Source organism: Taudactylus pleione, unplaced genomic scaffold (assembly GCF_031769625.1).
Source record: "Taudactylus pleione unplaced genomic scaffold, aTauple2 ptg000086l, whole genome shotgun sequence".
Classification (NCBI taxonomy): Eukaryota; Metazoa; Chordata; class Amphibia; order Anura; family Myobatrachidae; genus Taudactylus; species Taudactylus pleione.
Window position 1 is genome coordinate 1,389,550 of NW_028284488.1, and position 24,205 is coordinate 1,413,754.

At 49.4% G+C, this 24,205-nt stretch overlaps 1 protein-coding gene across 2 annotated transcripts in view; it reads left to right on the forward strand.

Annotated features, from left to right (window-relative positions):
• The window catches only part of TNPO3 (transportin 3), a 171,605-nt gene that overhangs the window by 55,908 nt on the left and 91,492 nt on the right, over nucleotides 1–24,205 (forward strand). For both annotated transcript variants that reach the window (XM_088468653.1, XM_088468654.1), the window contains exons 8-11: nucleotides 491–637; nucleotides 893–1,000; nucleotides 1,254–1,345; nucleotides 23,922–24,061. In XM_088468653.1, the coding sequence (XP_088324779.1) occupies nucleotides 491–637; nucleotides 893–1,000; nucleotides 1,254–1,345; nucleotides 23,922–24,061 (487 nt within the window). The remainder of the gene's footprint in view (nucleotides 1–490; nucleotides 638–892; nucleotides 1,001–1,253; nucleotides 1,346–23,921; nucleotides 24,062–24,205) is intronic.

Sequence of the window (24,205 nt, forward strand, 5' to 3'; positions counted from 1 at the left end):
AAACCCCAGCTCTGACCTGGGACTCTGAACACGTTTTGAAGCCAGGATTTCAGTACTCCCTTTCACACCGGTGGATGGACCCGGGTTATTCCCGGGTCATCTCCGTTTACATCGTACCCGGGTCTTCCGTCTCTCAGTTGGCACTTGGAGATGATTTCATCTCTAAGCATCCACTGTACCCTCCCATTAGTTCTTTGTAGACATGACCTGGGTCATGCCTTGCACACAGCAGGCAACCCAGGTCGGACCTGGGAATAATCCTGGTAGCGACCAGGGTCGAAGCCCCAGTAATTTCGATCTGGCTTGCCCTGAAATATACCCAGGTCCTTTTCTCTGTCTGAAAGAGGTATAAATAAATAGCTGCCATTCTTCCTTAAATAACAAAACTGATTTAGCTTTTCTAGTACTGAAACCTACTGTGCAGCATTTTAAATGGTGTTCGTGTGATCTAACTCTGTGTACTTGCTGTTTTCCTTACCTTTTCCGTTAGGTCGTTGAAATCTCATTTAACTTTTGGTATAGACTAGGAGAAAATCTTTACAAAATAAACGACTCTGTGCTGCATAGTATCTTTAGACCATACATACAAAGGCTTCTCCATGCCTTGGCAAGGCATTGCCAACTTGATCCAGATCATGTAAGTATCTTTTATTTTATTTTCCAACTACAGGCCAGTACCTAAATTAGCAGTTAGTACGGTTTTTTATGGTGGACAAGATGTGTCTCGAAATGTAACAAAAGGATGGTGTATTATTGTACAGAAATAACTAATATATATTTTTATAATTATTATAAACACTATTGCTTTTGATTTTCTTGCCTTCAGTAGAAAACATCATGGCTAAGTATTGGTGAAAAACCAGTTAATTATCCTTTTATTTTCCTGAAACAGGAGGGGGTTCCTGAGGAAACTGATGACTTTGGGGAGTTCCGCATGCGAGTTTCTGACTTGGTGAAGGATCTCATATTTCTGGTGGGCTCTATTGAATGTTTCTCTCAGGTAATTTTGCTATTCCTACCTTTTTAAGAGGAAATAAAACTCCTCCTTATTTCTCATTTACTTTCCCTTGTAAATTCCATCTGAACATCAGTCACAATTACTGTTGAAGGTGAGCTAGAGGCTGCAGAGAATCGCCAAAGTATTCTGCTGCAATGGTTCACAAATAATTGACAGTTGTGCGAGATGACTTGGTTTCAGATACCAAATATTTATAACCATTTGCATTTATATTCTCTTTCTATTATTTTTACAGTTGTATTCAACCCTGAAAGAAGGGAATCCTCCCTGGGAAGTCACTGAGGCTGTGCTATTTATTATGGCTGCCATTGCCAAAAGTATAGATCCGTGAGTATTGTGCTAAAACAGAGAGCAGTAATAGTAAGAGCGCAGTACATGCAGTGTCTCTATTTGCAGTAGTATATCCCCAGTGCCCTGTCTCCTAGGTGGGAAAAGATTCCTTATTCCTGCTAGCCTATAATCGTCTGTTTTTGGTCTTTGGTGCTCTGCATAAGAGGTGTGCACAGGAAATTCTGCCCTTGCTTTCATAGTGTTTTACTCCTATATTGGACAACTAAAGGCACAACCTCGACTGTTCACAAGCAGGAAGGTGTATGTTTGTTTATCTGTCCGCATTTGTTGTGGGGCCATTCACTAACCATCCTGTCCCTGGCTTAAACACAAGTTAAGAGGATCCCTGACTGTCTATGGAGAAGTGGGCTCATTTTGTGCTGCACAACCCTGCTGAGCAAAGGTTTTAGTATCCACTTATCAACTTAGTCTTTTCCAATTGGAGGGTGCAGAGCATTTCGGGTCCAGCATGACACACACTAGCAAATAGCAGTAGTGTTGTAACAGTAGCTCCCTTCCAGCCAGCCTAACTATAGTTCTCCTGTATCCTGTGCCTGTACTACAGCCTATTTCCACTCTTGCTCTAGTTTTTTTTTTGCATCCACTCCATTCAGCCCAGTGTCATCTACTGAAGGCTGATGTCTGCTGTTCCATGAGCATCACATTTTCAGGAAAGTGTCCTTTCTTTCAACTGCAGGGTCCATAGGGCTCCACAGGAGACCTTGTGGTATAGGTTGATGATGTCAGTCGTTGAGTACCGCAATAGTTAAATTTGTGCTCCCAGGATGCATCAGGCTCCTCTCCTATATCCCGGCCAAGGCACCTCAGTTTCGTAGGTGCTCGGCACGGAGTCTGGTCACTTCAAGAGGGGCTGCGTTGACAGCCCAGAAAATATTTGTTTTTTACTGCAGAGTGCTCAGCATGGGCTGTCCAGCGGACGCCCATGCTGCCACTCCGACACCGAGAAGCTGGCACTGCGCTAGGAATCGCGGCGGGTGTCTGGGGGTTTTGGCTAGCAAAAGGCCCTAGAAGTCCAGGACTGTGGCCGGACGTCACGGGGGACTTTCAGGTAAGCAGCGGGCGTCCGCTGATAACAGTTCATTTACTTCCCAGGGCTGGGGGGTCCCTGGGAAGAGGCTGCGTGTAGCACCAGGCACGGCGCCTTCGCTGTCACTAGACCACCAGGGATAGGGGGCAACAACGTGTGGATGTTGTGGCATCCCAGGGGTTAATAGCACGCCAGGGGAGTGGGCCTTCCCTGTATGGCACAGCCGGCCCCTCCCCCGCTGCACTGCGCACCATCTCCACAGCGGTTTGGCGGTTGCAGGTAGCTCTCCTCCCTCAGGCACACCCCATACCTCCCAACATGACCCTCCCATACCTCCCAACATGACCCTCCCAACATGGACTTCCCTGGTAAGAGGTGGGGCTGCAGCGCAGTTCAAAATTCAAATAGGGGAGTTACACCAACTGTCATTTCACACGCTGCCAAACATCACTGGCTGGGACTCGCTGGCAGTTGGTGTGACTCCCCTGTTTGAATTTTGGACTGTACTGCAGCCCAACCTCTGGTGCCGCCACCAATCATAAATTACCAGGGAAGTCCAGGGCCAGAGCATTGTGTCCCTCCTGGAGAGGGTCATGTTGGGAGGTATGCACCCTATGTGAGTTCTCCGGCAGCCATTTTAATGTGCATAAAACGCTAGTCTCACAGGGAGCTGCAGAGCCTGGGTCCCCCTACATACCCCTCCTCCAAGCAGGTCAGTGTATGTAGCACTATTCCTACTAGACACAAGGTCTAGTTAGTTGATAGTGCAGTATAGTGCAGGTTTCCTGGCATTGTATTTGTTTTTTGCTAGCGTTGTCTCACTGTAAAACTTTTTTTTTTTTTTTCTTGTCAGCCATTTTAGCTATCCCTGTACTTTCTTTTTCACTAGCCCTTGCGGTGACAGTGCTGCTGAGGGATCAAATTACTTCACAGTTCAGTGGTGAAGGTGGAGCCTAAGTTGAGCTGAGGAGTTTGACACATACATTCAGTATGTCTGGCAGTGATTCTGCTCAGGCTAATATCCCCCTTACACAGTCCTGCAACAGGTGCTTTGCTGGACAAAAGGAGGGAGAGATTATTGTGGGAGGATTGTGTACCCTGTGTACCAGAAATGCAGGATTACTTGCTGGGCCCAGCTCTTCTCAAGAGCCGCCCTGGGTTTTGTTTTGCACAAGCACTAACTACCCTGATGGGTCGGCTTGCTGCACCTCCAGTGGCCCCACAAATGGGGTACGCTCTGCAGGTTGCTATGCCATCTACGTCACGGGATTCCCCGACAGTTGGTTGTGGCTCATAATATGCCCTTACAACCTACTCCCTACCAGACTGAACCTGTTTGGGTTAATACTCTTCCCCAATACGGTGCAAAACCTAATTGAGGTTTTACAGGGGGAGAGTTTCCAGCGCCCTGCTAGGAAGGGGATGCAATCGGGAAGCCGGCTGACGTAAGCCCGATAGCCGGCTTCCTGACTGCTTTATCCCGGCGAGGGTTAAATGACAGGCGTCTAAATCTAGACGCCTGTCATTTTTCCGACACTGGGAGACCGGCGCCTGGCATCCCGATCGAAGGGATGCCGTGAGCGGACAGCCACGCGGGGGGGAGGATTAGGTTTAGGGCTCCCGGGGGGACTTAGGGTTAGGCTAGGGGGAGGGTGGGTTAGGCACCCCTGGGGGGATTAGGGTTAGGCACAGGGGGGGAGATTAGAGTTAGGCTCCCCTAAGGAGGGTTAGAGTTATGGGGGTTAGGTTAGTAAGTACTTACCTAGGGACGATCGGGATTTCCTACGCTGTCGGGCAGCCGCTCCCTAGGAAGGAGGTACTGTCTTCCCAGTCCACGTATTATCAAGATGATGTGTCGACTGATGATGGGGAAATTCAGGATTTATCTGATACAGAGCTCCATCAAAAGGAGGCGGAGCCTAAGTCCAAAATTTATGTACACGGCCTCATTCGTGCAGTCCGTGTGGCTATGGATATTGGGGATGAGGATACCCCAGCAGCCAAATCCAAACATGCTTTCTTTAAGGAAGTGGAAAGTTCAGCGACGGCTTTTCCCCTGTCTGATCAGCTAATTGAACATCTGGAAGAAACCTGGAAAACTCCAGGCAGGAGGTTTCAACCGCAGAAACAGTTGAAAGCCACTTATCCATTCGAGGAGAAGTATTTCTCTAAATGGGAAACTCCTCCTAAGGTGGATTCTCATATTACAAGCCTTGTCAAAAGTGCGACACTTCCTATGCCGTCCATGTCATCATTAAAGGATGTTACGGACAGAAAAGTGGAGGTGTGCCTAAAGTCCATTTATTCCCTCTCTTGGGGGGGGTCGCTAGGCCACCTATGGCTATATGCCATGGAACATTGGGCAAATGCCTTGGAAGCGTCCTTGCCTGTAGAGACTACCAGTGAACAAATTGAACTGGTAGGTTACCTCAGAGACTCGGTTACATATGTGAATGAAGCTGCTTTGGATGTTAGTCTCCTAACATCTCGCATTTCATCGGCTGCGGTGTCAGCTAGACACTCTTTGGTTGTGATCTTGGAGAGAGGATGCTGATTCCAAGAGAGAGTTAGAAGGTTTACCCTTTAATGGCCAGGTCTTATTTGGGCCAGATTTGGACAAAATCGTTGACACTGCTGCCAAGTCTGCCTGTTTACCTTCGGCCCCAATGCCATCAGGATCTGGAACTCAGTCCTATCGGACTTTCTGTCCTCAGGGTAAGGCCAAGGTTCAGCCCTTTCCCAGACCGTCAGGAGCTAGAAAGTCACAAAGCCCAAGAAGCAGGCTTGGAGTACCAGGCGTTCAGCTGCCAAGCCCGACGCTAAACCCTCAGCCTGACGGGGCGGGCCTCTCCTTGGGGGACCCCAAGGTGGGAGGCCAACTTCTTCAGTTCGCCCAGTGTTGGAGGCATACCACAACAGACACTTGGGTAAGGGAAGTGGTCTCTCAAGGGTACGCCCTTTCCTTCCAATACAGACCTCATCAATTCTTCCCTACGGGACTTCAGATGGATCAGGAAAAGGCTTTGGAACTGCAGAAAGTTATACGATCTATGCTCCTACAGGGAGTTATAGTTCCGGTACCTACTCCCCAGAGGGGAATGGGCTATTATTCCACTCTTTTTGGTTCCAAAACCGAATGGTGCTTACAGGCCTATCCTAAACCTCAAGTCCCTAAACAAGTTTCTTCGAGTGCCTCAGTTCAAAATGGAAACCCTGCGGTCAATTATACTGGCTATGGAACCTGGGGATTTTATGGTGTCTCTGGACATTCAGGAAGCCTACCTGCATGTCCCGACAGCTTCGGCTCACCAGACGTACCTCAGGTTCTCAGCGTTGCAACAACACTTCCAGTTTCAGGCCCTGCCGTTTGGACTGTCCATGGCACCCAGGGTGTTCACCAAACTTATGGCAGTGATGGCGGGGCCAACTGCGGCTGCAAGGGGTCCGTCTGTTGCCCTACCTGGACGAACAACTATTGCTAGCCATGTCTCCGGAATTACTACTTCAGCATCTACAGCTGACAATAACAGTGCTACAAAGCCACGGTTGGTTGATCAACTGGAAGAAGTCCTCGCTGACGCCCTCACAGAGGATGCTACATCTTGGGGCATTGTTGGATTCTCAACAACAGAGGATTTTCTTGACCAGGGACAAGATAATCACGCTGCAGCAGCGGGTTCGCAGCTGTCTGCACAGTCGCCGGGAGTCCTGAACTGGGAAGCGGACTTCCTAAGCAGTCGTGATGTACACCCAGGGGAATGGTCACTTCACCAGGAAGTATTTCACCTTCTGGTGAACAAGTGGGGACTTTTCGAAGTAGATCTAATGGCATCTTGGCACAGCCACAAGTTGCCAAGGTACGGCTCAAGAACAAGAGACCTGGGGGCTCTGCTGGTAGACGCTCTGTTGGTTAAATGGACCTTCCAGTTCGCGTACCTGTTTCCTCCATTCTCCCTTCTGCCTCGGGTGATTTGGAAGTTCAAGCAAGAAGGGGGTATGCTAATGCTGGTAACTCCAGCGTGGCCCAGACATCACTGGTACACAGATCTTCGAAGTCTATCCACAGACACTCCGATGTTGTTGTCTCAATGTCCGGACCTGTTGTCCCAAGGTCCTTGCCTCTACCCAGACCTGAGTCCGTCTGTCTTTGATGGCATGGTTCTTGCGACTGCCCTCTTGAGTTCCAGGGGTTTTTCCAGCTTGGTGGTGAACACCATGCTCAGAGCTCGCAAGCCTGCTTCTGTGAGAATTTATCACAGTGTGTGGCACACCTTCTTTGAATGGTGTCGTCCCAGAGGTTATAAACCTCAGACATTTGGATTATCCAGGATTTTGGCATTTCTACAGGCGGGCTTAGATCACGGTCTTCGCCTTGCTTCTCTGAAGGTGCATTTTCTGCCCTGTCAGTACTGTTTCACCGTAGGATTGCTACTCTTCCGGATGTACACACCTTTATGCAAGGTGTGCTTCGCATCCAACCTCCCTTTATCCCACCGGTGGCTCCTTGGGATTTGACTGTGGTTCTTAGGGCTCTACAAGGACCGCCATTTGAACCACTGGGCTCACTGGAAATAAAATGGCTCACAATTAAAACTGTGTTTCTTCTAGCCATTGCTTCGGCCAGAAGGGTGTCTGATTTGGGGGCTCTTTCATGTCGCCCTCCCTTTCTGATTTTCCATAGGGACAGGGCGGTTCTTCGTACTCGCCCTGGTTTCCTACCTAAGGTGGTATCCAGCTTCCACATTAATGAGGAAATTGTAGTACCAGCTTTTAACTCCCCAGACCTTTCAGCTGGTGAGGCCTCTTTGGATGTGGTACGTGATCTACAAACTTATGTGGACCATACCAACTCATTTCGGAAGTCGGACTCGTTGTTTGTCCTTTTTGGTTTCCGAAAGAAAGGATGGCCTGCCACTAAGCCGACTTTGGCAGGCTGGATTCACCTGGCAATTTCAGAGGCTTGCCTTCATGAGGGCCTTCCTGTACCGTCCTCTGTCCTCTATTCGTGTGAATAAAACAAATCATTTAGGGGAGCTATCTGGTTAATAAGCAAGATATATATATTGTGTTACAAATCAAGTCCGGATCATCTCCTATTCACTCCATTCATATGTTCTCAGTATATAGGAACCTCCAGTCCGATACGGAATATACACAGCAATGATTATTTTATATACTGTATTAACACAGCTATTCATGATGAATAATTAAAGCATATGGCTGAGATATGGAAATGAGGGAGTGTTAATGATTTGTACGAAAGTAGAGCCATGAACTATTTAGTTGTTTAACAGAATATTGGTGATCCATGGGTTACTGATCCATACAACTGATGAACTCCACTAATTAATTTCCAACATTATATTAGAATAATATTATAGGATATGTAAGTAGGATCTAATTCACCAGTTGTTTTCCATATTGGCATATGCATTGATAATAGGCTGATGACATTTAGTATTCCCAGCAAAGTATGCGGACAATGTATGAATTAACAGAGAAATAAACAACAGGTTTTTGTCAATATTTTTAATCACTTTATTTCCTTATATATTTATTTTTACATATTTTGCCTTAATAAAAGTTATGTTTTAATTAACGAATCCAGACTTGCACTGTATTGTAAATATACATTCAATATAATCTGTGTGTGCCCGGTATGAGAATATTTTTTTCTTTGTTTTTTTGAAATCATGTTATGTTTATTCTCTGGTGCACCTCCCCACAATATTAAATTATATTCAAAGGTTATGTGATAATTTAGGGGAATAGATTGTTGGAAACAATTAGTTCCTGTGCGGATATTTTTTTGCGCGTAATCTCACTTTCTACTTCAGGGTCCATAGGGGGTCCACAGGGTTGACCTTGGGGTATAGCTGGATCTGGATCCACAGGCACCACGCAGTTACAGCTTTGCTGCTCCCAGGATGCACTTGGGTCCGTCCTCCTCTATACCCCGCCCCCAGCCACAGGCACCTCAGTTTTAGTTGGTGCCCGGCCGGAGTCGGGTCACCCTGCGCAGTGGGGCTGCATAAGCAGCACCTAAGCTTTATTTTTTATTTTTAAAACGAAGATTTTATTATTTTATTTTTACTGTCTTCAGAGCAGCAGCATCAGACTGTCCATCTGGACGTCTACGCTGCCGCTCCAACAGCCCCGCTGGCGCTGCGACGCCGGTACTGATCCGGGGATCGCAGCGGGACCCCGGAGTCAGTACTAGCGTGGCTCCGGGACCTCCCAAGGACTGCTGCCGGACTGAAGGGGCCAGGTAAGCCGCGTGCAGCGCTGTCAGCGCTGCACGCGGGGATAATGCAGTCTTCATGCCGCCGGTCTCTGGGGACAGACCGGCGGCGCTAGTAGCGGCGGCGGGCTCCCCCTCTTCAGGAATACCCCGCGTGACCGCTGGCCCCCGGGGTGTAAGTACCGGCGGGGAACCGGCTTCCCCGGGGGTTTAGTACTAGCAGGGGAGGCAGCCTTCCCTGCTTCAGCGCTCCTCCCCTCAGCCCAGCGCGCCTTCTCTCATGTGTGCTGGCATCGCTGGGCTGTTCTCTTCTGACCACTCCTCCTCAGAGCTCTCCGGCGGCCATCTTCCTCAGGCAGCATAGCAGAGCTCCCAGGCAGGCTTACAGTGGACCAGTCCCCCTGCGTACCTCTCCCCTGATCAGGACGGTGTTCGCAGCGCTATAGCCCTCCCAGACACTGAATCTGGGAGGTTGATTGTAGCGGAAGGTGCAGTGAGTAATACTTCTCTGCATGGTATGTGACTATTGCTAGTGCTGCTGTCTGTGCCTATTTTCTACTTACTGTCAGCTTTTTACCTATCCCTTTCCTTCTCCTACGGCCCGCAGGTGCGTGGGGGAGGGGTGTTCTTTCTGTGTACCTCACTTATATAAATCTACGTATTTGTGAGGTCCGTCACATACTGCGGTGTGCTCCTCAGTACCATATTGTGGGCTGTTTGGGTTGCATACTTGGGAGTGCGTGGGTGTTATACGCCTTACCTCGTTTCGGTGAGACACTTTTATTGCAAAAAAGTTTGTGTCATGTCTGATGAGGGGAATGAGCGCTCCGAGGCTCCTGTGTTGTTTTCCTGCCGACGGTTCGGCAGGGGTTGACGGGGCAGATTTGTCTCAGGACGGTCTGTGCGGGCGGTGCCAGTTGGTACCTGGACCCTCTAAACCCCCGGTGGCGCAGGATCCTCCGTGGGCGATGTTTACGCAAGTGCTGGCGTCAATCGCGGACCGACTTGCGGTCCCGACTGCGGCCCCTTCTAGGGCGTTGCCCCAGCCTACCATCCCCCGTTCCCCGGGTGTGACTCGTCTGGTGCAGTCTCCTCCCGGGTCTCAGACTGTGGGTCCTTATGCGGGTTTGCCGGTATACATGCAATCCCCCACGGTGCCACAGCAGTCGATGGTACCTTTTCAGGGGTCTGCTCAGGCAGTACCCCCTCCTTGGGTGGACGTCCTCTCCAGCTCTGTTCAGAGTCTGGCGGCTTCGTCATCGGCTTTTCAAAATATGTTGCACAGTGATTTGCCCCCACGGGCGTCCAAGCGTTCCGTTCCGGCTTCACTGGCGGCTCAGTTCACGGACACGGACGTGTCTTCGGATGACGGGGAGATCCATGAAGACTCTGACTCGGATGCCGGGGCCCAGGAGATGGAGGCTAAGTCTTCCATTAATGTGCCGGCATTGGTTAGGGCGGTGCGGGCCATCCTTCACATTGAGGAGGATGTGCCCGCCCCCAGGTCAAAATACCCAAATTTTAAAAAGGCTAAGGTAGCTTCGACGGTTTTTCCCCTGTCCGATCAATTGACGGATCATATGGCAGGGGCCTGGCAGTTGCCCAGCAAGAGGTTCCAACCGCAGAAGCGGTTGGCTTCGAACTATCCGTTTCCGGAGGCTCAGCGGTGGATTCCCACGTTACCCGCTTAATTAAAAGCGATACGCTGCCTTTGCCGTCGATCTCCTCCCTGAAAGATCCCACGGACAGGAAGGTGGAGACTTGTTTGAAGTCTATCTACTCTCTCTCGGGGGCGGTGACCCGTCCGTCCATGGCCATCTCTTGGGTGGCTAAGGCCATCGAGAGCTGGGCCAATGCTTTGGAGGATACCTTTCCGGAAGATGCTCCGGAGATCCAGAGAGCGTTGATAGGTCAAATGAGGGATGCGGCTTCCTACAGTGGGGAAGCATCGTTAGACGCAAGCCTGCTAACCTCTCGGGTGTCGGCTGCAGCTGTGTCGGCGCGTCGGTCCTTGTGGCTGAGGTCTTGGAGAGCTGACGCTGACTCCAAAAAGGGACTGGAGGCCTTACCTTTTAATGGGGAGTTGCTTTTTGGTCCAGACTTGGACAAAATTGTGGACACTCTGGCTAAGTCTAAATCAGCCTTCCTCCCTTCGGCTTCTGCTCCTACCAAGGTACGGAGCTCTGCTTTTCGGTCCTTTCGGGTTCAGGGCAAGGCCAAAGGTCAGTCCTTCCCGAGGCTGTCGACGACCAAGGCCGCTTCTAAGCCCAAGAAGCAGCCCTGGAGTGCCAGGCGCCCTTCTTCCAAGCAGGAAGATAAACCTTCTGCCTGATGGGACGGCCTCCCTCTGGGGGACCCCAGAGTGGGAGGCCGACTTCCTCTATTTGCCCAGTGCTGGCACAATACCACCACGGATGCCTGGGTTCGAGAAGTGGTCTCCCAGGGGTACGCCCTGTCTTTTCGGCACAGACCGCCCCACCAGTTTTTCTGCACAGACCGCCCCACCAGTTTTTCTGCACGAGTCCTTCTCAGGATACGACCAAGTCTTTACAGATTCAGGAAGCTATAGAGTCCTTGCTGACAGCACTGGTCATTGTTCCCGTTCCTCAATTACAACGAGGGACGGGGTACTATTCTTCTCTGTTTCTGGTGCGGAAACCCAATGGTTCTCATCGCCCTATCCGCAACTTGAAGTCTCTGAACAAATTCCTCAGAGTTCCCAAGTTCAGGATGGAAACGTTACGTTCCATCATTCTGGCGATGGAACCGGGGGATTACATGGTGTCCCTGGATATCCAGGACGCCTACCTCCATGTTCCGATAGCACCTTCGCACCAGCGGTATCTGAGGTTCGCTGTTCTTCAGCAGCATTATCAGTTCAGGGCGCTACCCTTTGGCCTCTCCACGGCACCGAGGTTGTTCACGAAGATTATGGCGGTCATGGCCGCACATCTTCGGAACCAGAATGTACGGCTACTACCGTATCTGGACGACCTCCTGTTGCTGGCGAGTTCCCCGGAGGTACTGCTTCATCATCTCCACTTGACGGTCGCTTGCCTGCAAGCGCACGGGTGGCTGATAAATTGGAAAAAGTCCTCCCTGATTCCATCTCAGCGGATGGTTCATTTGGGAGCCCTGCTGGATTCTCGTCAGCAAAGGATCTTCCTGACCCCGGAGAAGGTCTCCTCCCTGCAGCTGAGGATACACAGTTGCCTGAGCAGTTGCCGCCTGTCGGTCCATTCGGCTATGAGGGTTTTGGGCTCCATGGTGTCAACATTCGACATGATGGAATTTGCCCAGTTCCATTCCCGGCCCCTGCAGAGGCTGATTCTATCGGAATGGAACGGGTTACCTCACCGGATCCGCTCTCAGTTGCTGGTGTTGTCCCCGGAGGTTCGGCAGTCTTTGGCTTGGTGGCTTCAGACAGCGCATCTGGTCGAGGGGCGCCCCTTTTGGATCCCGGACTGGGTCCTGCTCACGACAGATGCCCGTCTTCGGGGTTGGGGGGCAGTGACCGGCTCGTTGTCACTTCAGGGTCGTTGGTCTGCGGAAGAAGCTCTTCTTCCCATCAACATTCTGGAACTGCGGGCGGTTTATCGGGCCCTGCAGTCATCCGTTCCCGCTCTTCACGGAAGGGCGGTTCATGTGCAGCCCGACAACGCCACCACGGTGGCGTATATATCAACCACCAAGGAGGAACTCGCAGTCGGGCAGCGATGTCGGAGGTGTCTCGCATCCTTGCTTGGGCGGAGTGTCACATTCCAGCGATCTCGGCAGTCTTTATTCCCGGAGTCCTCAATTGGGAGGCGGACTTCCTCAGCCGTCACGACGTGCATCCCGGGGAATGGTCGCTTCACCCAGAGGTGTTTTAAGCGACTCGTGGACAGGTGGGGGCTGCCGGAGCTGGACTTGATGGCCTCCCGTCACAATCACAAGTTGCCCGTTTACGGGTCAAGGACGAGACGCTGGCGCCAGTCTGGTAGACGCGCTGTCGGTGAAATGGACGTTTCACCTGGCGTATCTGTTTCCTCCGATATCCTTACTTCCTCGGGTTCTGCGGAAATTCAAGCAGGACGGCGGCACGCTCGTGCTGGTTGCTCCGGCGTGGCCCAGACGTCCTTGGTACTCCGATCTGAGGTGTCTCTCCATCGACGCTCCGTACCTTCTTCCTCAGCGTCGGGACCTGTTGTCTCAAGGGCCCTGCCTTTACCCGGATCTGGGTCGGCTGTCTTTGACGGCGTGTCTCTTGAGACAGCCGTCTTGAGGTCTAGGGGTTTCTCCAGTTCGGTCATTGGTACCATGCTTAGGGCACGCAAGCCTGCCTCCGCACGGATTTACCACAGGGTGTGGCGCACTTACTTTCAGTGGTGTGAATCCAGAAACTATGATCCTCAGGTGTTCCGCGTTTCCGGAATCTTGGAGTTCCTTCAATCAGGTTTGGACCTCGGCTTACGCCTGGCCTCTCTGAAGGTTCATGTGTCTGCTTTGTCCGTGTGGTTTCAGCGACGGATTGCTACACTACCGGATGTTCACACCTTTTTCCAGGGTGTTCTCAGGATACAGCCTCCCTTCGTGCCTCCTGTGGCTCCTTGGGACTTGGCGGTGGTGCTACGGGTCTTGCAGGGTCCTCCTTTTGAGCCTCTTGAGGTGGTGGACCTCAAGTGGCTGACGTTCAAGACCGTTTTTCTCCTAGCAATTGCTTCTGCCAGGAGGGTGTCAGAGTTGGGGGCGCTTTCCTGTCGCCCCCCTTTTCTGATTTTTCATCAGGACAGAGCGGTGCTCCGCACTCATCCTGAGTTTTTGCCCAAAGTGGTCTCAAAGTTCCACATTAATCAGGAACTTGTTGTGCCAGCTTTTCAGTCACCTGATCTTTTAGCTGGCGAGGCTTCCTTAGATGTAGGCCAGGCACTTAGAATCTATGTGGACCGGACTGCTTCGGTTAGGAAGTCGGATTCATTGTTTGTCCTCTTCGGTTTTCACAAGAGGGGTTGGCCTGCCAACAAGCAAACGTTAGCCCGTTGGCTTCGTTCTGTTATTTGTGAGGCTTATGCACAGGAGGGTTTACCTGTGCCAGCCTCTGTTAAGGCTCATTCCACTCGTTCTGTGGGTCCCTCTTGGGCTGCTAGACGTGGCGCCTCCGCTGTTCAGCTGTGTAAGGTGGCCACTTGGTCTTCAATTCAAACGTTTTTGAGGCTCTATGCGTTTGACACCTTCGCCTCTCAGGATGCATCCTTTGGGCGCCGGGTACTCCTTTCAGCGCAGGAGCGTCCCCGCCCTTAGTTGAACTGCTTTGGGACATCCCCAAGGTCAACCCTATGGACCCTGAAGTAGAAAACAAGAGATATGGTAAGAACTTACCTTTGTTATCTCTGTTTCTACGAAGTCCATAGGGTCCACAGGGCGCCCGCCCTGCCGCACCTGGCTTCAAATGGGCTGTGTGGCTGGTCACCGGTTTTCCGTCTCCCATTTCTGTGAGTATGGTTTCTTGTGTGTTCCAGTCTTCCTTCTCTCTGTTTAGTCTCCTCCTCCGGCCTTGGCTGCTTACCAACTGAGGTGCCTGTGGCCGGGGGCGGAGTATAGAGGAGGACGGACCCAAGTGCATCCTGGGAGCAGCAAAGCTTTAACTGCGTGGTGCCCGTGGATCCAGATCCAGCTATACCCCAAGGTCAACCCTGTGGACCCTATGGACTTCGTAGAAACAGAGATAACAAAGGTAAGTTCTTACCATATCTCTTGTTTTAATGACTGTACCAAATGTTGTACTAAATTACCTGTGGCACAATAGCGTTGCCACTGAGCTATATGCACTACTTTGTAGTTCTAGGTGGTACTCCCCGGAGATGGGTCCCTCCAGGCATTGTTTACGTCAGTAAGGCATAATCACTAGTATAATTGGTGCAGCAGAATTTCCTATCGGGGCTTGTACCCTCCACTTCAGTTTCTCCAAACCGAGGGAGTGATTAAATGGTTTTGCTTTGATCTGTTATTCAGGCCATAAGGGGAGGGGAATTTCTGTCATCCATGGGATATCAAGGACTCTCAACTTGTTTGTTATATAGGAGGAATGGATTTACTTTCTACAGCAGTGGTTCTCAATCCTCTTAAGTATTCCCAACAGGTAGAGTTGCCACCTCATCCCTTTAGTAAGGGACACACATGAATTTCACAGACTCTGTGGCTGACTGACTACAAGTCTCCATTTCACCTAGTTGTAATCTGCCACAGAACCTGTGTGATTCATGTGTCCCTCATTAAAGGGATGATCAGACAACCCTAACAGGTCATGTTTTGAGGAAGCAGGTTGGATAATTACTGACCAGTAAAATAGATGAACTCACCTTTGCATGATTAAAGAAATCCACAAAACATGTTGGTGGTACTTGAGGATTGGAGTTAGGAACCCCTATTCTACAGAAACAAATATCCTACTTCTGACTAATCTGCACACTTAAGGGGCCTATCCATTAGCAGATGTTTTTCTGAAAGATGAAAGTCAAATAATATCTATTGAAAATTCCGGTGGCTGTGCTGAAAGATATCTGTCATGTCTATGACAGATTTTGGCAAAAGATGAACGATATTGCATAACATCATTCAGGGAGTGGATTTTTTTCTCTGCAGCACTGTAGCTGCTGCTAATATCTTTTGTCGTTTACCGCATATAAATTGCCAGATATTTCTAATATCTGGCAGCGATATGCGATACTTGACCAACATGTTGGAGAGATGAAAGATTAAATTTATCGGCTGCGGGAGTGCACATCTGTCATCGTTCAGGGCCTATCCATAGCAGATAAATTGAAAGATCAGTCTGTCACACAGCTGATATCGCGGGCATACACTGTGAGATATCTCAGTGTATTGGCCCCCGACATCTGCGCTCGGCCCCCGGGGGGAGGAGTAATTTCCCCGTTCCTTACATGGGAAGGAACAGGGGAATTGTCTGTCGACCGTGGCTGGGCATACGCTGCTTGATGCGGCCAACATTAAACATACAAAATATCGCATCAGACGGGCAGCTCGATATTTTACCCATGGTCACCCACACACACAGTGCGATTATCAGGGGGATCCGTTAACATCAGGCGAATTGTCCCGATAATTGTATGCTTGGCATTACTGATCAGTGCTCTGGTTCTCCATAGCCATGTTTTCCTTTTTTCATCAAATTGTATCAGTATCTACCAGGCTATTTCTGCAATACACTCATCACATGCTAGTTTCAAGTGTAATAGTTATTGCAGCATTATGCTTTAAGAAATGTGACTGAAATCGCCAAGCAGAGAGGGCCCAATATTTTGCATGTAGTTTTCCCTAGAATTGTATTTGTGTTAAAATCTGGTCGCCACAGTTAGTCTTTGGAACCAGAAAATGATATTGGGTTCCTTTTATCCCAGTGCTTTATGTATTGAATTTTCCTGTGGCTCTGCTGGTTCTTTAAAAAAATTAAATTTGCCCTTTCTGCATTAACCACCTTTTAAATGGGAGTGGAGAGGAGGCGGGGAGATTGAGACAGGTGACTGAGCTGCATGGAATAATAAGTTATGGTAGACTTACCATTGATAACTTTTTCTTCAAGGTCCATAGGGTACACAGGGATACCATGGGTTAATGTGTTTGGAGAGATCCAGGCACCAAACTGTTAAAGCTTTCAGCTCCCAGGATGCCTCTGGTCCTCCTCCATATATACCCCACCCCCAGCTACAGGCCTTCAGTTTTGTAAACAAGTTTCAAGGCAGGAGAAGGAAGCACAATTGTACACCAGAAACACTCACAAGATGAGGGAATCCATGCCCTAAAGAAAAAAATACTCAATGCAGCCAGGTGGAGGATGCTCCTGAGCAGAAAGGAGAACTCCGTCATCCAAAGGAAGCATCCTGAGAGGCAAAAATATCAAAGGTGTAGTAGAACCTAAGAAAAGTGTGGACAGAAGACCATGTGGCTGCCTTGCACAATTGTACAGTAGAGGCACCACGACTAAATGCACACGATGGCCCTATAGACTAAGTAGAATGCGTTGTCACCGTGTTTGGGACAGGGAGATCAGCCTGTGTGTACACCTGAGAGTTAGTTACCATCTAGCCAAGGTCTGCTTGTTAACTGGCCATCCTAGTTTGTGAAAACCATATAATACAAAAAGAGCATCTGATTTTCTAACAGTTTGTGCGCCCACATAGATACGGAGAGCACGAACTACATCCAGGGAGGCTTCACCTTCAGAGAGATCTGGAGCCTGAATAGCTGGAACTACAATTTTTTCATTTACATGGAAATGGGACACTACCTTAGGAAGGTAACCCTCCCTTGTTTGAATAACAGCTATATCCTGGTGGAAAAAAAAAATGGGGAGCGACAAGATTGCGCTGCCAAATCAGAGACTCTGCGTGCAGAAGAGATAGCGAGGAGATAGTGTCTTTGCTGTCAACCATTTCAAGTCTAGAGGTTCAAATGGGGGAGCTTGTTGTAGCCCCTTAAGAACCAAAGGCAAATCCCATGGTGCTACCGGTGGGACTAAAGAAGGTTAAACTCGCAGAACTCCCTGTTAGGAAACTCAGTTTTAGCCACCTTCTGGTATTTAAACGACTTCTTACTATGTTCTGGTCCATCAACCTGAATATCGAAGATTGATTTAACCGCCCTCACCAAAGAAGGACCATACACTGTGGACGGATGGTCCTCCTCTCCCGAGCTAGACCCTGGAGAAAAACCCTGCACATCATCTGATTCCCCTGATGATGCGTCTGAATCCATATGCTTAACAGACTGATAAAAAGATAACTTTCGCTTAGGTGCCTTAATGACTACCGTTCTGCTTGCAGCTGACTGAGCCATTCTCTGACTTGAGTGGGCGTAAGCATCCATCCAGTAAGGATGTATAGGAGGTGCAAACATAGCATGCTGTGGAGGAATCAGTATGATTTACGTCCGACAGTGGCTGCCCGACATGGGTGAAAATCCCGATTGTCCCTAAGGTAAGTATTGACTAACCTAATTACCTCCCCTAACCCTCCCTTAAGGGTGCCTAACCCTAACCTTCCCCCAGTGCCTAAACCTAACCCCCCCTTCCCCTAGCCTAAACCTAACCTCCTGGGGCGGTGCCTAACCCTAAGTCCCCCCCGGGAACCCTAAACCTAACCCTCCCATCCACGGCTATACGCGTACGGCGTCCCTTCGATCGGGATGCCGGGCGTCGGGCTCCCGGCGTATGTCTGACAGGCGTCGGCATATCGACGCCTGTCTTTAGATACTTGCCGGGATATGACAGTCGGGAAGCCGGCTGTTGGGATTAGGTCCGCTGGCTTCCCGACTGCATACCGCTGTGGATACCCCATACAAGGAGGCACTATGGAAGTAGCCATATGATCCACAAACTGCTTCATAACCTGAGACAAGGAGGACACCCAAGGTGGCTCTTGTACAGGGACTGGTATACTGGACTGGTGAGGTGGTTCTTTATAACAGACAGCACACAAACCATCCTTTATAAAATTCTAAGCGGATAAGCTCGCCAAACAAGCTTTACCTGAAACCAGCACAGGGGCCTCCCCCTCCTTATTCCTTTTAACTTTTGACATATAAATTATAAAGGTAACAATGCAATGTTATGTGGCTGCCTTCGCAAATAACAAATAAATAAATTTGAAGTTTAAAGAAAAACCCCACACACTTTCAACAGAGGGAAGAGGAGAAACAGTAAACAGTCACATACAATGCATATGCAATTTAAGTTGCACTGGGCTCTGAATCAACTACTCAAACCACAATACTTGGTAGAGCACTATATACCTGGTCCATGGGAGAGGTATACAGTATGACTCACCCAAAAACTCCTGAGACCAACAGCTATAGCAACTCGCCTATTGTGTACTGTGAGCATCTCATATACTCAAGGCGGGTAGGAGGAGCGACCCAGACGCACGAAAACCTTTTGAAGGGACTGTGTCTGGGTTGAAGGAGGAGCTGCCGGGGGAGCGACTACCTCCCCTAAGCTGTATTAAACCGTCCGGGTACGGCCTCATGGCAGTAGAAGCATATGCTGCCGATCCCCGGCGTGTCACAATAAGGCACCAGTAGTCTAGTGAGGACGCGGACGCTCCGGGCCCTGAATGCAGCGGCTTCTGGTGCATCTCTTATGCAGCAGCAAGGACTTCCTGCAAGCGAGGAATCTCTTTACCTCACCCCTCCATTCATCCGGTTGCAGTTCGGGCCCCAGCAATACTGCTAGCAAGCTCTGCCATGACCCGCCGAAATCACCAGCCCTGTTACTGTGTTGCGGCCCGGCGGAGGTAGATGGAGTCGCAGTACATGTCTTAATTCAGACACTCAGTACTGCCAACCCAAACATAGAAAATAAAACAAAATAAAAGCTTATGACTGCCTGAGCAGTCACCTGTTACAAAGGTGCGTCTGAATCCTGCCGCACCAAATGAACAACTGATGGCCTGTGGCTGGGAGCCGGGGTATATATGGAGGACCCGAGGCATCCTGAGAGCTGAAAGCTTTAACTGTTTGGTGCCTGGATCTCTCCAACCGCATTACCCCATGGTATGCCTGTGAATCCCTATGGACCCTGAAGCAGAAATTTTATTTCTTCAGGGTCCTTAGGGAACCACAAGGTTACCATGGGAAATGTGGTTGGAGTGATCCAGGCACCAAACAGTTACAGCTTTCAGCTCTCGGGTTGCCTCGGGTCCCCCTCCACATGTACCCCGCCACAGGCATTTAGTTGCCCGTTTGGTGCGGCAGAATTCAGACGTCCGCTTCCCCACTAGACCACCGGGGCAAGTCAGTCTGGCATCGGGGACAGTGGCGGTGGCCATTTTATAAGGCCAGCGCACCCGGGCAGTTGATACAGCATAGGGGAGGTAGGCTCTCCCCAGCAGCCCCTTACCCAGCCCAGACGCCGATCCAGCTGAGGTTTTCTCGCGTCTGGGTTGCTCCTCCTACCCTCTTCTGTATGTGAGATGCACAGCGACCACTATCATTATTGTGCTGAAGCTGCTGGTTTCAGGAGGTTTTGGGTTTAGACTCCCTGTATACCTCTCCCCAGAGGCCAGGTTATACAGTGCTCAAAATCCTACCAAGCCTTGTGTTTTGAGTAGTTGTTTCAGGGCCAATTGCAAGTATATTGTATATGCATTTTATGTGACTTTTGCTAGCTCTGCTGTGTTGTTGCTGCCTTTATTTTCTGTACTGTCAGGTATAACTTATCACTGTTATTTCTCCTCAACCCTTTGCTACAGGTGTGTGGGGAATATGTTTTTTTTTTCGTGTTGTGTTTTCAAAATTGTACTTAACATTTATTGTTTGTGAAAGCAGTTAGATGATGCGTCAGGTTCTTCTCCAGGGTCTGTCTCGGGAAAGGAGGACCATCCTTCTACAGTGGATGTCCCTCCTTTGGTGAGAGCGGTCAAATCAATCCTAAATCTACAGGATGATGAGCAAGCTCCTAGACCTAAGGCTCCAGTGTTTTGACACCAGAAGGTGGTAAAAGCTGATTTCCCAAGTCCGAGCAGCTCACTTAACTTATGAAAGAAGCATGGAGTACCTTGGATAAACTGTTCCATGTTACAAAAAGATTAGCATCTTTGTACCATTTCCCACCTACTAAATGTACTGTGGATGCTTGTTGCTCGTAGAGCCCTTTGATTAAGCTCCTGGAAAGCAGATACGAGATCCAAGAAGGCTCTGGAATCCTTACCTTTTTATAGAAACGTACTTTTTGGAGCAGAATTGGATAAGATAGTGGCTACTCTGGCAGCTTCAAAATCTGCAGGTCTGCCATCAACAGCTACATCAAAGTCTAGGAAGCCTTCTTTTTGGTCCTTTTGCCCTCAGGGAAGAGCAAAACTCCAGCCTTCCTCTAGACCGTCTAGTTCTCGCAGGACCACCAAGCAGCACATTTAGAGGTCCTGGCCGGTCAGACATCCAGCCTCTAAGCCGGACGACAAACCTTCTGCCTGATCGGGCGGGCCTCCTCCTGGGGGATTTCAGGGTGGTAGGCAGACTTCTTTTTGCGGACTACTGGCATCAAACGACAGACTCCTGGGTCCGAGAAGTAATCTCTCAGGGGTGTACCCTCACCTTCCGGAGGCCTCCTCCCCAGAAGTTTTTTTTTTATGTACAACTCCTCCATCAGATTCTATCAAGGCCTTGGCCCTCCAGGATGCCATTTACTCGGTGTTGCAACAAGGAAGAGGTTATTATTCCAATCTATATTTGGTTCAGAAACCAAATGGATCTCATCGCCCTATTCTAAATCTAAAAACCCTCAACAAGTTTGTCCGTGTACCCAAGTTCCGTATGGAGACTCTTCGGTCAATTATTTTGGGCAATGGAACCTGGGGATTTTATGGCTTCCCTGGACATTCAGGATGCGTATCTGTATGTGCCTATTATGCCATCCCACCAACAATTTCTACGGTTTGCTGTCCTAGAACAACATTACCAATTTCAGGCAGTGCCCTTTGGTCTATCAACGGCCCTTCTGGTTTTCACCAAAATAATGTCGGTTATGACTGCCTACTTCAGGCGTTAGGGAATCCGAATACTGCCATACCTGGATGGATGACCTTCTGATATTGGCACAGTCTCCAGCTGTTCTACAACACCATCTCCAACTGACCATTGCCTGCCTACAGACGCACGGCTGGATCATCAATTAGAATAAATCCTCTTTCTCCAACACAGTGGATGGTACATCTGGGGGCACTTTTGGATTCTTGGGCACAAAGGGTGTTTCTACCAGAGGACCAAATTTTGGCCCTATTATTGCGAGTATGCAAATTGCTCCACAAGCGAAGGGTATCCATTCTATCAACGATGCAGGTCCCTGGGGTCAATGGTATCCACCTTCGACATGGTGGAATATGCTCTGTTCCACTCCAGGCCTCTGCAACAATTGATTCTCTCCTGGTGAAATGGGCAGTATCATCAAATTAGGTTCCATAGGATCCTTCTCACTCCGGATGTTCGGCGGTCTCTCTCGTGGTGACAACAAAAGGCTCATCTAGACAAGGGCCGCCCATTCTGGATTCCAAATTGTGAGCTACTCACCACGGATGCCAGTCTTCGCGGATGGGAGGCGGTGACAGGTCCATCATTCCTTTTCAGGGAAGACTGACAAATCGGGAAAGTCACCTGCCCATAAACATCCTGGAGCTTTGCGCAGTATACAAAGTGCTCATCCTGGCACAGGACCTACTCCAAAGCAGGCCCGTCCAGATCCAGTCCGACAATGCAACCACAGTAGCATATCTCAATCATCAGGGAGGCACGCAAAGTCAGGCAGCCATGAGGGAAGTGACACACATTCTTATCTGGGCAGAACGTTATCTACCGGCTATCTCGGCAATATTCATCCCAGGAGTCCTCAACTGGGAAGCGGACTTCCTAAGTCGTCAGGACATACACGCTGCGGGCTCTCCACCCGGGGGTTTTTCAACTCCTGGTGAACAAATGGGGCCTACCAGACGTAGACCTCATGGCCTCACGTCTCAACCACAAGGTCCCCAGGTAGGGGTCCAGAACCAGAGATTTCTCAGCCACCTTCATGGACGCACTGGCAGTGAGGTGGGACTTCAAGTTGGCGTATCTCTTTAATCCGATTTCCCTCCTCACAAGGGTCCTCAGGAAATTCAAGCAGGAAGGCGGAACAGTAATACTAGTAGCTCCTGCTTGGCCCAGGCGCCATTGGTTCACGACATATGAAATCTATCCATAGACACTCAATTTCCTCTATGGCTGAATCTGTTATCGCAGGGTGTCTGCCTGCATCCGGACTTACCTCGTCTGTCTTTGATGGCGTGGCTCTTGTTAAGAATCAAATGTTTCTCCAGCTCTGTGATTGCCGATGCTTAGGGCACGAAAGCCTTCCTCTCCCCGCATCTATTACAGAGTTTGGTACTCTTTTCGTCAATGGTGTTCCCACAGAAAGTATGACCCTAAGGTTTTTAGGGTTTCCCGGGAACTTGCTTTTCTCCAGGCTGGGTTAGACCTCTGTTTCCGACTGGCCACCCTGAGAGTACAGGTTTCTGTGCTGTCAGTTTGGTTCCAGCGGAGGATTGCTTCTTTGCGGGATGGAAGAATTTTTTTTTCAGGGAGCTCTCCAAGTTCAATCACCCTTTGTCCCACCGGTGGAACCATGGGATTTGTCTTTGGTTCTCAAGGGGCTACATGCTCCCCCATTTGAACCTCTTGTCGCTACCCGTTTTTGATATTTCACCAAGATAGAGCTGTCCTCCGTACATGGGCAGGTTACCTTTCTAAGGTAGTGTCCCGTATTCATGTGAATGAAGAGATTGTCGTTCCAGCTGTCCAGTCTTCAGACGTTTCTGTAGGTGAAGCTTCCCTGGATTTAGTTCGTGCTCTCTGTATCTAGGTGGATCGTACAAACGCAGTTAGAAAATCAGAAGCTCTTTTTGTGTGTTTATGGTTTTCACAAACGAGGCTGGCCAGCTAATAAACAAACTCTGGCTCGATGGTTGCGTATGAGTATCTCTCAGGCTTACACGCAAGCTGATCTCCCTGTTCCAAACACGGCGACAGCACAATCTATCCGGTCTGTGGGACCATCGCGGGCGTTTCGTCGTGGTGCCTCTGCTGAACAATTGTGCAAGGCGGCCACGTGGTCTTCTGTCCACACTTATCTTAGGTTCTACGCCTTTGACACGTTTGCCTCTCAGGATGCTTCCTTTGGGCGGTGTGTTATTCTTTCTGCTCAGGAGCGTACCCACCCTTAGGGGAACTACTTTAGGACATCCCTGTGGATACCTATGGACCCTGAAGAAGAAAATTAGAGTTATGGTAGACTTATATTTGGTAACTATTTTTCTTCGAGGTCCATTAGGTCCACAAGGCACCCACCCTGATGCACCTGGCTGCATTGGGTAATTTTTCTTTGTCACTGATTCCCTAATTTTGTATGAGAGTGTTTCTGGTGTACATTGTTCTTCCTTCTCTTTCCTTATCCTGCCTTGGGCTTGTTTACAAAACTGAATGCCTGTGGCCAGTGGCGGGGTATATGTGGAGGAGGACCAGAGGCATCCTGGGAGTTGAAAGCTTAACTGTTTGTTGCCTGGATCAGTCCAACCACATTTCCCGATGGTGTCCCTGTGGACCCTATGGACCTCGAAGAAAGAGTTAACAAAGGTTAGTCTACCATAACTTTTTTTTTTTCTTGTTGTCAAACCCCCCACACACACCAACAAACACAATTTAATTATCTTTTTTATGTCTCACCTATTTGAAGTAATATCGCTTGACTTTCTTTCACAATTTTGCAGGGAGAACAATCCAACTTTGATAGAGGTTCTAGAAGGAGTGGTCCGACTTCCTGAGGCAGTGCATATTGCTGTGCGGTACACTAGCATAGAGCTGGTAGGGGAGATGAGTGAGGTGGTTGACAGGAACCCACAGTTTCTTGGTGAGTAACTGCCAAATACAACAAAAACTACAAAGCACACTAACCAGCAGAGCAATAAGAGATAATACATAATATCCATATTGCAGGAATGTATCCCTCTTCTATAAAGTTTGTTGCTACATCTTCTTGCATAGATTAGATGAA